Here is a 15708-nt window from a genome sequence, read left to right as displayed (position 1 = left end):
ATCACAACCTCCACAACTTCACCCTTGCTGACTAGGAGTCATGTCCGTTGTAATGCCACCCATTACAGAGGCTGCAGGAAGCTTCCATACGTTCCTCTTCTCCAGCAAGGACCTGTTCTGACCCAGCTCTCCAAACACGACAGACCCTCTGAAGTGAACTCAAAGATTCCTTTGTTAGGAGCACCGGCAGTCCCGCCGAAACGTTTCTCTCTTACCGCAGGCTAACAAGTCCCTCTGGCAGGGAGAGGAATAGTTGTCTGCCACATCTACCCATCTCCGCCCCCTGCCTTTTATCCCCAGAGCTAGGGTGGGGCTTCGCCAGCAGCTCTTCCGTCCCAAGGACCGGCCCATAGATTTCCACTGCTCTCCTCTCCTCTGCCTTCTGTGCATCCGCACGTCAGGCACTGGACCCAGCTGTTTCTCCTCTTCCTCATCAGCCACCTCCAGACCTGGGGGCTGTTGACTTTCACCTGAGGGCTGACAGACAGCCCAGGTTCCGTCTCTGTCTCTTTCCCTCTGCCATCTCCATTCCTTCTCCTCCCTCAGAGCTCTCAGGTTGCCTTGATGCTGGCCCTGACTCTCACGCCTCCTCCTCCTCCTCCTCCTCCTCCTCTGATTTGGCTGCTGGAGGGGCTGGCAGCCAACAAGCACAACAGGGCCACCTAGCCCAGGGGAACCCAAACCCAAATTCATGGACTTATACCGGTCCACAGCATGCCAGAAACTGGGCCACACAAACAAGCAGAAGCCCCATCGGTGGGATGCAGGCAGCGCATGAAACCAACCCCCTCTCCACAGAACCAGTCTCCGGGGCCTGAAAGGTTGGGGCCCGCTGACCTAACTTAGGTCAGCAGAGCCCCCCAAAACACAAGGCAGACATATTTCTAAGTGGTGAAGCTGCCTGTGGCTGAGAGGGAGAACATGCAGGGCTGTATTTATAATTCAGAAGCAAATCTCTTAGGGCTCTTCGCAGAGCAGACGCATTAACACGAAATCACTGGTAAGGTACCAGCCACACCTGAGACCCAAGAGAAAGACAGCGTGAGCAGGGGGAAAAGGTAGAAGTCTGAACTACGAGCAAAGATCAGTATCAAGCCGTTGCTTGGAAAGATGCTCCTTTTTCTTTGCTCTTCTCTTCCTAGCAATACCAGGGATAAAAAAAAAAACTGCTTGTTTTAGGAAGTTGCTTATTTTAGGATGGATGTAACTCTGAACAGCGTGGAGACCCGGAATAAATAATGTAAACCTCAGATCATAAAACCCACCAAGGTAGGCAGCTGTTGTTTGAAGAGCACAAGTATGTATGTATGTATGTATGTACTTATTTATTTAAGGGACTGAACTGGGAACAAGAAAAAAAGTTGTTTGAAGAGATGTATGTATGTAGAGCAGGGGTCCCCAAACTTGGCAACTTTAAGACTTGTGGACTTCAAGTCCCAGAATTCTGGCTGGAACTTGAAATCCACAAGTCTTAAAGTTGCCAAGTTTGGAGATCCCTGATGTAGAGGGACGTGGTGGCTCAAGGGCTAAGATGCTGAGCTTGTTGATCAGAAAGGTCGGCAGTTCGGCGGTTCGAATCCCTAGTGCCGCATAACGGAGTGAGCTCCTGTTACTTGTCCCAGCTTCTGCCAACCTAGCAGTTCGAAAGCATGTAAAAAATGCAAGTAGAAAAATAGGGACCACTTTGGTGGGAAGGTAACAGCGTTGTCTAACAGATGTCTTCAGACAGTGCTGGTTCTTCGGCTTTGTAATGAGCACCTTTACCTGTATGTATGTCTGTCTGTATGCATGTATGTATTAAATAATTGGTGTGAGGTATTGTCAATGTGGTATGTTTAAGGGACTGAACTGGGCACAATAAAAAAAAGTTCAGGAGAAATCCATTTCAACCTTGGGTGATGAGTAGACCCATACCGTCAGGCTATTATAGCATTCATTTCCTTTAGCCTGAAAATAGGGCCTTCCAATCAATCACTGGCTTGATTCATTGTGCTAAGCCATGGTCTGTTCCAGCTATGGTTGGTTGAGTGTGCCACAACTGGCTGGGTTTAGGCATGGCGCTAAGACAGAAACTGGCAGTTGACAGATCACAAGAGTCCACACATCGTCCGAATACAAAGCCATCCCTCCCGCTGCGGTGATCCTTTGAAGAAGAACCAACACAGCTGCTGAAACCTACTTGGCAGTTTCACAAGCTGCCCAATCTGATGAAATTTCAGCATCCTTCTACGAGTCCCTTGGAATTTCATAGCACAAAATCACTTCAATCTGGTGAAATTTGAACATCTCAAGAAATTCCAGGACATTTCAGAGAAAAAAGCAACGACATCCATCATCCTCAATTGGCTAGAAGTACCTATCTTGGTTTCTTCTGAAGGCCGACCTGTAAACCTTCTGAATGCCTCCACAACACTACAGACTCACAATGTTCTCCGTCACCTGAAGGTCTGAACGATAGGACATTCAGGGACTTAGACCAATCAAGATGGTTTTGCCCACTCAACATGTGTCACTGGAAAGAGGAACATTGGTGCTTTCAAATGATAAAGCCCCTTACACGTCTCCCTTGAGGAAGAGACTATTTCCTTCTTCAAATCCTGGAAAGTGACTCTAATTCAACTGCCAAAGGAAAATGTCACAAGGAAGTCATCCAGATTGTCAACCTGCCATGTTCCTTTGGCGCAGAATTCTGCTCTGGAGTATATCTCCTTTGGCTCAAAACTGGGTTATTTTCCGGAGAACAGGACTGGCAAGATGAAGATGTATGTTGAGTAGCGTTCCAAACCAAGGGATGCATTGTAGCAATCTCACTTTGCACACAAAAGATCCATCCAGTCCTCCGGTGTTTCCAGCCTTCCTAAAACCCAGGAGAACCAAAGGGATACAGGTAGTCCTCAACTTACAACAGTTTGTTTAGGGACCGTTCAAAGAATGTCATGTCCCTGTTGGAATCTGATTCCGAGGGGGAGGTCGAGCAAATGACAGGGAGTGGGAGTGTAGCTTCGGTGACTGTGGAAGGGCACAGTCCGGCTGGGCCTTCAGAGGAAGACCCAGGGCCACCTCCTCTTCATCCTAGGGTATGCAGGGAGGAATGGAGAAGGGAGCAATGTGAGTTATGGGGGTTATGGGGAAGAAAAGGGCCCTGATTCCCTTCATTAGCTGCAGCTAGGAAAACAGGATTTTAAAAGGGAGCTTGCACACAGCACCTTGCTGGAAGCAAAGCATGAATTATCTTTGTTTGTCAAGTCTTATCTGGGTTCCAGCATCCTTCCAACTGTGTGTGTTTTGTTATCTTCTGGAAGTCTGCAATTCCTTATCCTGCCCTGCCTTGTTAATTGCTGCAGTGTGGTTTGTGTTGGTTTTTATTTATAATCTATATGTGCTTTGGGTTCAGACTGAATTTCTTCCCTTTAAAAACTGTTCTTGGGACTTATGGCCAGTTTTCACACTTATGGCCATTGCAGCATCCCCATGGTCACGTGATCAAAATTCAGACACTTGGCAACTGACTCATATTTATGACTGTTGCAGTGTCCCGGGGTCACGTGATCTCCTTTTGTCAACAAGCAAAATCAATGGGGGAGCCAGATTCACTTAACAACCGTGTTGCTAACTTAACCGTTGCAGTGTTTCACTCAGCAACGGTGGCAAGAAAGGCCACAAAATGAGGCAAAACTCACTTAACGAATGCCTGACTTAGCAACAGAGATGTTTGTGATTGTAAAATAAGGACCGCCTGTATTAACTCATCAACCAGCTTTCCCCCTAATATCTCCTCTGAAAATGCCACATTCCCAATGCTTCCCAAAGCGTAACAGGCATGACACTCTCCACCTGCTCTTTGTGCATTAAGTCTCTTCCCCCCCACCCCCAAAATACCACAAGCTAAATGCTTCTTGCCTTAGTCAAAGGCCAAAACTACTTGTCCTGCCACATTCAGAAATATAATTATAGGCCAGACAATTTCAGGGTACAATAGCATTTCAACTATAGCAAACTAGCAACATTTCTTTTTCTCGTACCTTTAGGAAATCCAGACTACTTGCAACCTAACCAAATAGCAGTAGACCTTTATACTGATTCACCATGTTTTACAGCCCTTTCTAAGAGTTTTACAGAGTCAGCATATTGCTCCCAACAATCTGGGTCATCGGTGTTACCGACCTCAGAAGGATGGAAGGCCAAATCAACCTTGAGCCGGTGAGAATCAAACTGCTGGTAGTGGGCAGAATTAGCCTGCAATACTGCATTCTAACCACTGCACCACCATGGCTCTTTGCAAAAGGAGGTGTTTAGGGGGTACCCTTGTTTTATGTGTAACACGAAGACCCCCACTGAGTGGGGGACCCACATGTAAACATTCAAAGTCACAGAAATGGGATGAAAAGCAGAACTCATCCATTCACAAAGAAACGTCAATGTCAAACCAAGCTGCTGGACTTATACACTGGGCAAAAATACCTTTTGCCTTTTGGACCAGTTCAAATCAAATCAAATCACACCTTTATTTACGATCAAAAGCTACTCAAAACGCAAGCAATATACAGATACGACCAATTTCAATGGAGATGACAGAACTTGCAAGAAGGAAAGTTTCACTTCTTTATAAACTTACTCTGAGAAAACAGCTCCAAATTGTTGCAGAACTAAAGCCTGCTGCTCTGTTTTATTTCTAGCAGTGAAATGAGATTTCCAAGAAAGTTTGAAAACAAAAGCAAGTTAAAGTTTTGCTTATCAAAGTTAAAGGTTTCTTATTTGTTTAGCTTCAGCAGAAATAAAAGCAAGCAATCCCATAGCTTAACAGTAGACCCGAGCCCTCCAACCACAAGCCTTTATTTAAGACGTTGTTCCCCTTCTTTGAACTAGTCAACTGACCTCCTTTTAAAAATCAAATACTCCTTTTTCAGCTCAACTTTCTTCAATCTCTCTTTCCTTCAACTCCTGGAATGCCACCTTTCTGCCCAACAACTAGCATAAGGGCTGTTCACAACTCAACTTTATTTTATCGATTAGCCCTTGGGCCATATCAAAGTGCAAAGTTCCAGAAACAAATTATTACTAAAATTTGATAAAAGCAATTTAAAATGGAATTGGATAAAATACAGTTTAAAATGAAACTGAAATAAAATACAGTCTAGAATGAAGTTGGAACAGAATACATTAATTTAAGATATAGATAAAATGTGATAAAATTATATTTCGGTGTCACCCCTGCAATCTACCCCAATCAGTCCCAAATATGCCGATCTCAACCGAACCATTTTGATTTAAGTCCTGTGCTGTGTTAAATGTCATCTTCAGATTCTGGCCGCACATAAGGTAAGTTGGTTTGATACGGGGATCCAAAAGGGTCATTCGTCTGGTATGTAGACCAAGGTGCCTGCCTCTCACCCTCTGATACAGGCAACAATCAAATAGGATGTGAGCCAGGGTTTCTACTTCTGCCACTCCACAAATGCAGATACATCAATTGTAGGGTATAGAAGGGAATTTCCCATATCTGTCCATTGTGTCGAGCTGTTCGAAACTCACTCGGGTAAATATCTCCCATAAGGGCTGTTCCAGAGGTGGGTATTCAGCAGGTTCTGACCAGTTCTGGAGAACCAGTAGCAGAAATTTGGAGTAGTTCGGAGAACGGGCAAATCCCACCTCTGACTGGCCCTGCCCCCACCTATTCTCTGCCTCCCGAGTCCCAGCTGAATGGCTGGGTCTTCTTTTGTTGCCCTGCACAGGAGAACAGAGCTGGAAAGCAGGTTGTTAGTGGGGCGGGGAGGGAATGGGATTTTGCAGTATCCTTCCCCAGCCTTGCCCACCAAGCCACGCTCACATAACCGGTAGTAAAAAAATTTGAATCCCACCACTGGGCTGTTCCATTTCAATGGTCATATCAAAGGCATTATTGAATATCATCCTTCAAAGACATACAGGAAAAAAAAAAAACACTGCCAGCCACGGGTTTCTAATAGGCATTCCTGAATTTACAAATCTGCTGGGTCACACTCACCTTTATAGGTTCCTAGGAACAGGAATAATGGTGTTTGTGTCACACACAAAACACCATGTGCAGAGCAGCTGTGAAAGAGGGCAGAGGCTACTCCTGGTGAACATCCAATCCTAAAAGCTAATTTTGTCACCTAGAGTGGAACTTAATTCAGATTAATTAAGCTTGAAGCTTTCCTAAAAAGCTCGGGTTAAAATCATCATCATCATCCCTGGAAAATGCAAATCTGAATTCTGATTACTTGCATGCAAATAGCTCTTGCAACCAACTGTCCAAATGCAACAATTAGCTAATATGAACTAAGTAATTAAAGCACAGAGGGAACTGGAAATAAATCCGCAGCTTCCAAGTTGCTTTTAAATATGCAGAAGGATTATCCCTGTACAACATTTTACATTATCAGCTTGTCAGGGTGTGTGTGCATGTGCGGTTGTTGTTTTTTAAATAATTTGTCTCAGGGACACATGTTAATAAAGCCAGGGATGTTGTTTAAGGATTTACCCACCTGGAGTAAGATTATATTCATTAGGCTTCGTTCCAATCAGTGGTGGGATTCAATTTTTTTGACTACTGGTTCTGTGGGCGTGGCTTGATGGGTATGGCAGGGGAAGGATACTACAAAATCCCTATTCCCTCCCCACTCTTGGGGGAAGGTTACTGCAAAATCCCCATTCCCTCCTCACCCCACTAACCTGCTTTCCAGCTCCATTCTCCTGTGCAAGGCAACCAAAGAAGACCCAGCCGATCAGCTGGGACTCGCAAGGCAGAGAATAGATGGAGGCAGGGCCAGTCAGAGGTGGTATTTGCTGGTTCTCTGAACTACTCAAAATTTCCCATTCCGGTTCTCCAGAACTGGTCAGAACCGGCTGAATACCTATATAGTTCCAATATAGTTGGATGGTGACAGACACACATTAAACTTATCATTAAAGTGTTTTGAGCCTTACGGGTTACAGGTCTGTTCATTTAGGGACCATTCAAAGTAATGACGGACTGAAAAATGTGACTTATGACCATTTTTCACAGTTATGACCTTTGTAGCATTCCTGTGATCACATGATCATATGTATGGCTGTTGCCGGGTTCCCAAGGTCATGTGATGCCCCTTTTGCAACCTTTTGACCAGCAGAGTCAACGGCGGAGCCAGATTCACTCAACAAACAGGATACCACCCTAATGTATCAACTGCAGTGATTCACATAACTGTGACCCAAAAGGTCATAAAATGGGGCAAAGCTCACTTAACACATGTCTTACTTAACAACATAAATTTGGGGCACATTTGTGGTCATAAGTGGAAGACAACCTATATTTTTTAATCTATATGCTTACTTTGGAAGAACTCAAAGGACAGACAGACATACGAACACTAGGCAAAAGTTACATTTAGCGATAGCACTGAGACTTATATACTGCTTTATAGTGCTTTATAGCCCTCTCTAAGCGGTTTACAAGGGACACGGTGACTCAGTGGCTAAGATGCTGAGCTTGTTGATCAGAAAGGTCAGCAGTTCAGCGGTTCGAATCCCTAGTGCTGCATAACGGAGTGAGCTCCCGTTACTTGTCCCAGCTTCTGCCAACCTAGCAGTTCGAAAGCATGTAAAACAAATGCAAGTAGAAAAATAGGGACCACTTTGGTGGGAAGGTAACAGCGTTCTGTGCGCCTTCACCATTTAGTCATGCTGCCCACATGACCACGGAGACGTCTTTGGACAGTGCTGGCTGAAGAGCTTTGTAACGGAGATGAGCACCGCCCCCTAGAACCAGAAACAACTAGCACGGATATGTGAGGGGAACCTTTACTTTTTAAGTGGTTTACAGAGTCAGGCTCTTGCCCCCAACAATCTGGGTCCTCATTTTACCGACCCCAGAAGGATGGAAGGCTGAGTCAACCTTGAGCCTGGTGACATTCAAACTGCCAAACAGGGAAAGAGGGATCCATGGCACCCCAAAGTCCACTAATTTGCAAAGTTTATGCTTTTTTCTTTCCCTTCCCAGATATTGACCAGAGAGACATCCTTCTTGGAACCAGCTTTGTTCAACTCTCCCTTTTTTTGACCAATTACTCTGACAGGTTGGAAGCATTTGTAAGGACAAATGAGAAGCTGTGGGGACTCTGGGAAGGAATGGAAGCAGAGGAGATATCAAGAGATAAAAAGGCAAGTCTGTTAGCGCTTATCTTAGAAATAGCAACTTAGCTCAGGTGACAAGAAAACCGTGAAGAAGCCTTGCAGATTCTAAGGAAACTCCACCTTAATGGACTTAATTATGAAAATACCCCCCTTTTACGACTCTTATTCCGTCACTAATTCAGGGGTGACTGGAAGGAGCTGAGTGTTTACTGGCCGGATGCTCTTCCTGACACCATGTGTAGTTCACAGCAGATTTTTTTTTCTTTGTGCCCAGGGAGAGAGAAACATCTGCTGCTACCTAGGATTGAAGTGCCAACCTTCCGAACGGGAGGTGATTAGCTTCACCGCTAGGCCACCACGATGCTCTATGGACTTAAGTACAAAGAAGGGTTGGAACTTTTTCTTAACAGGTTTTCAGGAAAAGTCATAAAATGGGGCAAAACTCACTTAGCAAACAGAAACAGAAATGTGGGGCTCAATTGTGCTTGTAACTCGAGGATTACCAGCATTTAAAAACAAGTTTTTTAAGGTAGCCAGGTAAAGAAGCAGACACGGTAAATGTTGCACGGTAAATAATGCTTTTTATTGTAACAATCTAAAACAACAAATTTTGAAATCCTGTTTGCATATCTCTCTGTCCCACCTTATACCAAGCAAAATCAAAATGGGGCTGTTCTCACCCTTTTTTTTTCCATTTGGGATTTTGTCGTCTTTTCTCCAAATCCCAAGGTCAGATCTGTACACTTTCAGACATTAAGAAAAATGGTGGAAGGAAGACGAGAAATCCCTGCTAAACCATCCCACTGAGTTACCACGATACTGTTTTTAATTGTGTGCAAAACGTTAGAAACCCAACCGTTCCAAATTCAAAATACCCCGTTCTTCATTGCAAAGGTCCTGCTTTGCACCCAAAATGGGAATGCAACTCCAGCTTGGCTGGCTTCATAACCAAAACCAGAGGTGGTGAATTCAGCAGGTTCTGACTAGTTCTGGAGAACCAGGAGCAGAAATCTTGAGTAGTTTGGAGAACCGGCAAATCCCACCTCTGACTGGCTATTCTATATTCTATATCCTATATCCCCATCTATTCTCTGCCTCCCGAGTCCCAGCTGATCGGCTGGCTCTTCTTTGGTTGCCCTGCACAGGAGAACGGAGCTGGAAATCAGGTTAGTGGGGTGGGGAGGGAATGTGGGTTTTGCAGTAAACTTCCCCCAGAAGTGGGGAGGGAATGGGGATTTTACAGTATCCTTCCTCTGGCATGCCCACCAAGCCACACCCACCAAGCCACACCCACAGCTGATTGGCTGGGTCTTCTTTTGTTGCCCTGCACAGGAGAACAGAGCTGGAAATCAGGTTAGTGTGGTGGGGAGGGAATGTGGGTTTTGCAGTATATCCTTCCCCCAGGAGTGGGGAGGGAATGGAAATTTTGCAGTATCTTTCCCCTGCCATGCCCACCAAGCCACGCCCACAGAACCAGTAGTAAAAAAAAATTGAATCCCACCACTGCCCAAAACCTTTGTTTGTTTTAACTGTTCTGCTTGTTTCGAAGCTAGGGGAAAAATTTATTGATTCTGCATCAATTTGCCTTTGAAAACAGAGCTATAGGAAGCCAGCAAAGTAATGAGAAATCACAAGGTCTCCTTGGGCACCCCAATAACAATGCATTCAACCAGCCAGAAAAAAACAAGCCAGCCAATTATCTGAAGAGCCATTGACTTCCACCTCAAGGATCCATATTTGAGACACCTTTTTTTGTTTTAGCCCTGGGAACCAATTCAGCCCAAACACAAACACATGCCTGTACTTGACAAAATAACACAAACTGCAACTGGCCAGTCATTTTCATTATTATAATCAAGGGATATTTATTTTAGAAAACCTGCCATAAAACAGAAGATGATTGCCATTATCCTGATGGGTTAGTTAGTCTGATCCAAAAAGAAGTGGAAATGCAATCAGGGGAATCCAAATATTTGTCAGCTGCCCCTTATTAAGTTACGTTTATGTTCCAGGAGCTCCGGGCAGAAATAGATTAGGCTGAGATCTCAGCTCTAAAGCCCCTAGAGAGCAGGCATTACGCATCACACACTGAGTCATGAGGTTTCGATAAACAAACCACAATACCTGGAACCATGCAACACCTTAAACCCACAGCTCAGCAAATGAAATGGGTTCAGCAGTCAGCAAAAGTCCATCAACAAAAGCCTTAGGCTGAGCCAGGGGTTTGAACCAGCATCTCCCCAGTCTTAGTTCAGCGCAACATTAAAGGCAACATTAAAACATTAAGGGCAAGGGTGTCAAATTCAAGGCCTGGGGGTCAGATCTGGTCCACGGGGTGTTTAGATCTGGCCCATGGGGCTGCCCTGGAAACAGCAAAGGACCAGCCTGTGATGTCTCTGCCAGCGAAAATGCGGCCCTCCCGAGCTCTGTTTTCATTGGCAGAGGGTTGCAGGAGGCCGTCCTAGCAGAAAACGGAGCTCTGGAGCCCATTTTTTCTGGCAGTGCATGTGGGCCACAGGCACCCCTGACATGAGTGATGTCAAGCTGGCCACGCCCACCCTGGTCCCCCGAGTTCAGATACAACCCTGATGTGGCCCTCAATGAAATCGAGTTTGGCATCCCTAGCTTAGTGTCTCCCAGTTCATAGCTCTAAAACTTCCTTAAATCCTTGTTTGGAGCAAGAAGAGATTTCTGATGAGAGAGACAGCAGGGGTAACAATGAAGGATCATAAGATCCGAGAAGTTCCTACCTGGATATAATTACCTGGGATATAATTCCTACAACCTTAATTGCTATTCAAGTACACTTGGCTAAATTCATATCTTTTTTTTTTTTATTGCACATGTATGGACACACAAACACACATACTTACTTCTGCAAGCTACTGTGAAAAGTTTGGGAACTGCACTGCTTAGATTGGACAAAACAGTCAGTTGGGAACTCAAGAGTCCTAAAGAGAGACTCTAATGAGAACGAATGCTTTTAATGTTTTGTTCGTTGCACTTTTATGCCACTGTAAGCTACCCAGAATCATTTTGGATAGGGAAGCAGATGGCACATAATTTAATAAATAAACTTGAGAGTTAACAGTCTGCCATTAGTTTTTGTCCAGCACAATGCACAGTTCCTTCGTATGCCTGTTTATTTGGAAACAAATCAAGCTGCATTCAAGGGCTACTCCAAGTCAAATAGGCTCAGCAGCCTTTAACAAGCTGGCATTCTTAAAAGACATGAGGACGCATGCAATTCTGGCAACCCGTAGCCAGCTTTGCAAATCCTGGCTTGCCATACCGGAACTGGCAGCCTGATCTCACAAATTCGCTAGGATTGATAAACAGACACTGTAACAGGGAGCTGCGGTGCTAAATTGGAAGTTGCAGAAAGACGTTGCCTCAGAGGAGACACCAACCATGGGGGGAGAGTTACAAAGGAAGGATTCAGTCATCAGCCCTGCCAGGACAGAGAGCTAGTAGGGGCTACCCAAATCTCCTCCTATTTAAAACTGACAGGGCGAATTCAGACCAGTGATGGGTGCTTAGCCTATAGTCCATTTTACAAAGGCACTGTGGGAATAATATCTACCCAGGGAAGAAAGAGGGAAAATGATATACCCCTAAGGCATCAATATTTTAATGCGAGATTCCAGACTATGCCCGCTATCCCTATGTCACCCGGCATCTACTCCGTTTGTCCTCTTCCACCCTTTCTTATTTAAAGGATGCCCACCAGGGCTTAATCATTGCATAAAGTCAGCAGATTCTAGCAAGGCTTTGACTGCTGACTTATGTGTGGTACAACTAAAGGAATTTGATCTGATGACGCCTGTAGTCTGGGGGGGGCTGTGGGAGAGACCCCACCCTTTCAGTGACAGCCCCTTTTTCCACCCTTGTTTCAGCTGTAAGGAAAGCAGCGGCTCCTCTTCTTCCCAGCTCTTTCCAAGCCCTAAGCATAAAAAACAGCAACCCCTGGTCTAAGTAAGAGTCCTGTTTTAACCCCTGAGAAAGTTGAAATCTGTGGGAGGAGGTCAGGGGGGCACACAGGCCCAGAGACAAAGCCCTGAACTCTGGGTTGGCGCGCTGCCACCCCAAGAGTGCTCCAGCACAGCCTCAGCCTTGGAGAGCTTGCCTTGCCAGAGGCGAACAGCAGCTGGCAACACCGCAAACCACCTTTTCTAAAGTTTCTCTGTTGCTAACCAAGGCATGTCCCCCCCGCCCCCCCCCACACACCTGAGGACACCTCATTTCTTCCAGAGAATGTTTCAGCACCAGGGACTCTGCCAGGCAGAGAGGTCGGCGCCCTCCTTCCTCCAGATGTCGATGACCTTCAAGCCCAGCATCTCTTCCGGGAGTTACCAGCGAGGGTGGTGCAACATCTGGAGGGTCGCCGCCGCCGCTGCCTTACCCTCCCACCCGTCTCCCCGGATCGAGGATTTGGCTCCATCGGCGGCAACCCAAGAAACGCGCTCTTGGAACCGAGCGGGAGGTCCGGTGTACTTTCAGGGCTGGATGATGGGAGTTGTAGTGGAAGGAGGTCTGGAAAGCAAGGGCTGGGCAGCTCCGCTGGCTGGGGACGGCGGTCTAAGCGAACTAAGGGAAGGATGGCCAGGGGCGCACGCGGGGTCCCTGGAGGGCACCGGCTTGGGGAAGGCAGCCTCCTGCCAACTCCGAGGGAAGTCTCCTCCCGGAGGGTGGCTCAACCGGGAGGCTACCCCCTGCCGCCCAGCCTTGAGACACCGCTCCAGGGTCTGCGCCCCAAGCCGGGCGGCGGTTCCCGCCGACGCGCTCCGGCTCACACTCACCCCATCTCCCGGCACTTGTCTCCGGCCGCGAAGCTGGGCGGCGAGAGCGCGCTGGCCGGCGGGGTCTCCTCGCCCCCTCGCTCGCCAGCAGCCAGCGCGGGCCGCGTCCCGATCTCGCACATCCAGCTGTCCGAAGAGCGCGCGTCCTTTCCGCTGGGTCCCCGGGCTCGCCAAGGAGGCGACCGCCCGCCCGCCCGCCCGCCGGCCTGGCTAGACTCTGCTCCGCGCGCTTGCCCTCCTCGAAGCGCCTCGGCGGTCACCGCCTGCCGGGAGCCCCGGGGAGCCCGCGCCGTCGAGAAGGGCCGGTCCGGCGAGGGAAAGAAGCAGGCAGGCAGGCAGCGGCTCCAGCGGCGAGTCCCACCTGCTTCGCCCGCAGCCGCCTCCCACTCGCGGGGCGGGGAGAAGCCGGCAACACGCGGCGGGCAGGCGGAGTCAGAGGCGGGCAGTCCACGCCGGGTACCGCTGCCCAACCGGGCGCTCTGGCTGCGCTCGATCCAGAACCCACCCCCCCCGTTCCGTCGTGCAGCTGCTTGGCAAGTTCCCAGCGGTGGTGCGAAGACGGCGCTGCTGCGTTGGGATCCGGAGGGGTTTCCTTCCTCGGGTCGTCGCGCGAGGACAGATTTTCCTTCGGGTGGGCAGGAAACGCTGTTGGGGGCTAATTATGTAAGAATAAACCCAGTTTGTAAGATGAAGGTTTAACAAGGAGAGGTGCATTTTATCTTTTTCTGCCCTCGTCTCCGCCCGCGCAGTTTTTAAAAATGCATCTTGAAAGCAACATCTTTTTTAAAAATCCCCAAATCGTAGCAGGTAGTGGAGTGGAGCACCAAGCTCTCTACCTTTTCCCAAGATTTCTCCCCAAGATTTCTCTCAACTGAACACGCAGGGCTGCAGGAGGCCCGACACCTGGCCAGTAGGATTCTATTATTATTATTATTATTATTATTATTATTATTATTATTATTATTATTATTATTATTATTATTATTATTATTATTATTATTATTATTATTGCTGTTGTTGTCATCGTCGTCGTCATCATCATCAGAGTTGGAAGGGACCTTGTAGGTCATCTAGTCCAACCCACCCACCCAAGCAGGAGACCCTACACCATTTCAATCTCTTCTTGAAAGCCTCCAGGGATGAAGCTCCCACAACTTCTGAATGCAACTTCTGTTCCATTGGTTGATTGCTCTCACTGTCAGAAAATTTCTCCTTATTTCTGGGTTGAATGTCTCCTTGTTCAGTTTCCATCCATTATTCCTTGTCTGGCCTTCGGGTGCTTTAGAAAACAGCTTGCCCCTTCCTCCTCTCTGTGGCAGCCCCTCAAATATTGGAAGACTGCTCTCCTGTCTCCCCTGGTCCTTCTCTTCACTAGACTAGCCAGGCCCAGTTCCTGCAACCGTTCTTCATATGCCTTAGTCACCTGTCCCCTAATCGTCCTGGCTGCTCTTCTCTGTAGTTTTTCTAGAGTCTCAGCATCTTTTTTTATAGTGTGGTGACCAAAATTGCATTCAGCTTGGTTCCCACAGCATGGCCAACTTCGACTTTCCCCTTGCTTAGCTATGAAAACTCTTGGGTTCTTGATTCTGGATCAGGATTTCTTTATTATATCGCTTTCTGCTTCATGACCGTAATGATACTTGGTTGTTGCCTGGCTTTCTGTAAACCCCAATACAGGCGGGCCTCAACTTACAACAGTTTGTTTACTGACCCTTCAATGTTAGATTGGCACTGAAAAAAGTGACTAATGGCCATTTTTTCACACTTATGACTCTTACAGCATCCCCATGGTCACGTGATCCAAAATTCAGAAGCATGGCAACTGGTTCATATTTATGATGGAAGGGGGTCACGTGATCCCCTTCTATGACCTTCTGACAAGCAAAGTGGACAGGGAAGCTAGATTCACTTAACAACGGTGTGACTCTTTTAACAACGGCAATGATCCACTTAACAAACAGGGCCAGAAAAGATCGTAAAATGGGACAAAACTCGCTTAACAAATGTCTCACTTAGCAACAGAAATTTTGGGCACAATTGTGGTTGTAAGTCAAGGGCTAACTATAGAAGAGGATATTTGTAGCTCGGGGTTGAACTGTGGGGTCCTTGGAGCTCTCTGAGCTTGGCTGTTGGCTTGCAGAAGTTTCATGACCCAACTAGCTAACATCATCTTAAATCAATCCCACCTGCATTGTGGTTTAGAGCTTGGAGCGACCCCCCAAAGGGATCTTAATGGCCTCAAACCAGTAGTGGGATTCAAATTTTTTTTACTACCGGTTCTGTGGGCATGGCTTGGTGGGCGTGGTGTGGCTTGGAGGGCGTGGCATGGATTGGTGGGTGTGGTTTGGTGGGCGTGGCAGGGGAAGGATACTGCAAAATCCCATTCCCTCCCCACCCCACTAACCTGCTTTCCAGCTCTGTTCTCCTGTGCAGGGCAATGAAAGGAGACCCAGCCGATCAGCTGGGGCTCAATGGGAGGCAGAGAAGAGGGGGGGGGCAGTCAGAGGTGGTTCTACTCAAAATTTCCACTACCAGTTCTCCAGAACTGGTCAGAACCTGCTGAAGACCACCTTAAACCCCTTTTAATCATTCTTGTAGGAGCTTAAAGGAACAGAAGGCGCACTTGCCAAGATTCTTCATCTCTCTTCCCAAGGGCTAACAGATTCAGATGGTGGAAATGGGGGGAGCTGGTTTGGTCCTTTGAAAAATCCTAGAAGAACCGGGGATCCAGTTAGGAATATATGGTTGGGAGATCTGATGCTCTAAGTCAGGGGTC

General features: G+C 47.1%; 1 protein-coding gene across 1 annotated transcript in view; it reads right to left on the bottom strand.

Moving 5' to 3' along the window:
• HOMER2 (homer scaffold protein 2) overlaps positions 1 to 13323 on the bottom strand; it is a 69088-nt gene extending 55765 nt beyond the window's left edge. The window contains exon 1 of the mRNA XM_026677062.2: positions 12933 to 13323. Within this exon, the coding sequence (XP_026532847.1) occupies positions 12933 to 13054 (122 nt within the window). The 5' untranslated portion in view covers positions 13055 to 13323. The remainder of the gene's footprint in view (positions 1 to 12932) is intronic.
• Positions 13324 to 15708: the final 2385 nt, after the last annotated feature.

This window comes from Notechis scutatus, chromosome 11, assembly GCF_049901735.1.
Source record: "Notechis scutatus isolate UNSWTSFEM ecotype Mainland chromosome 11, rNotScu1.2, whole genome shotgun sequence".
NCBI classification, from domain to species: domain Eukaryota; kingdom Metazoa; phylum Chordata; class Lepidosauria; order Squamata; family Elapidae; genus Notechis; species Notechis scutatus.
Note: the sequence above shows the minus strand (reverse complement) of the source record. Positions and strands in the feature narration are given on the sequence as shown.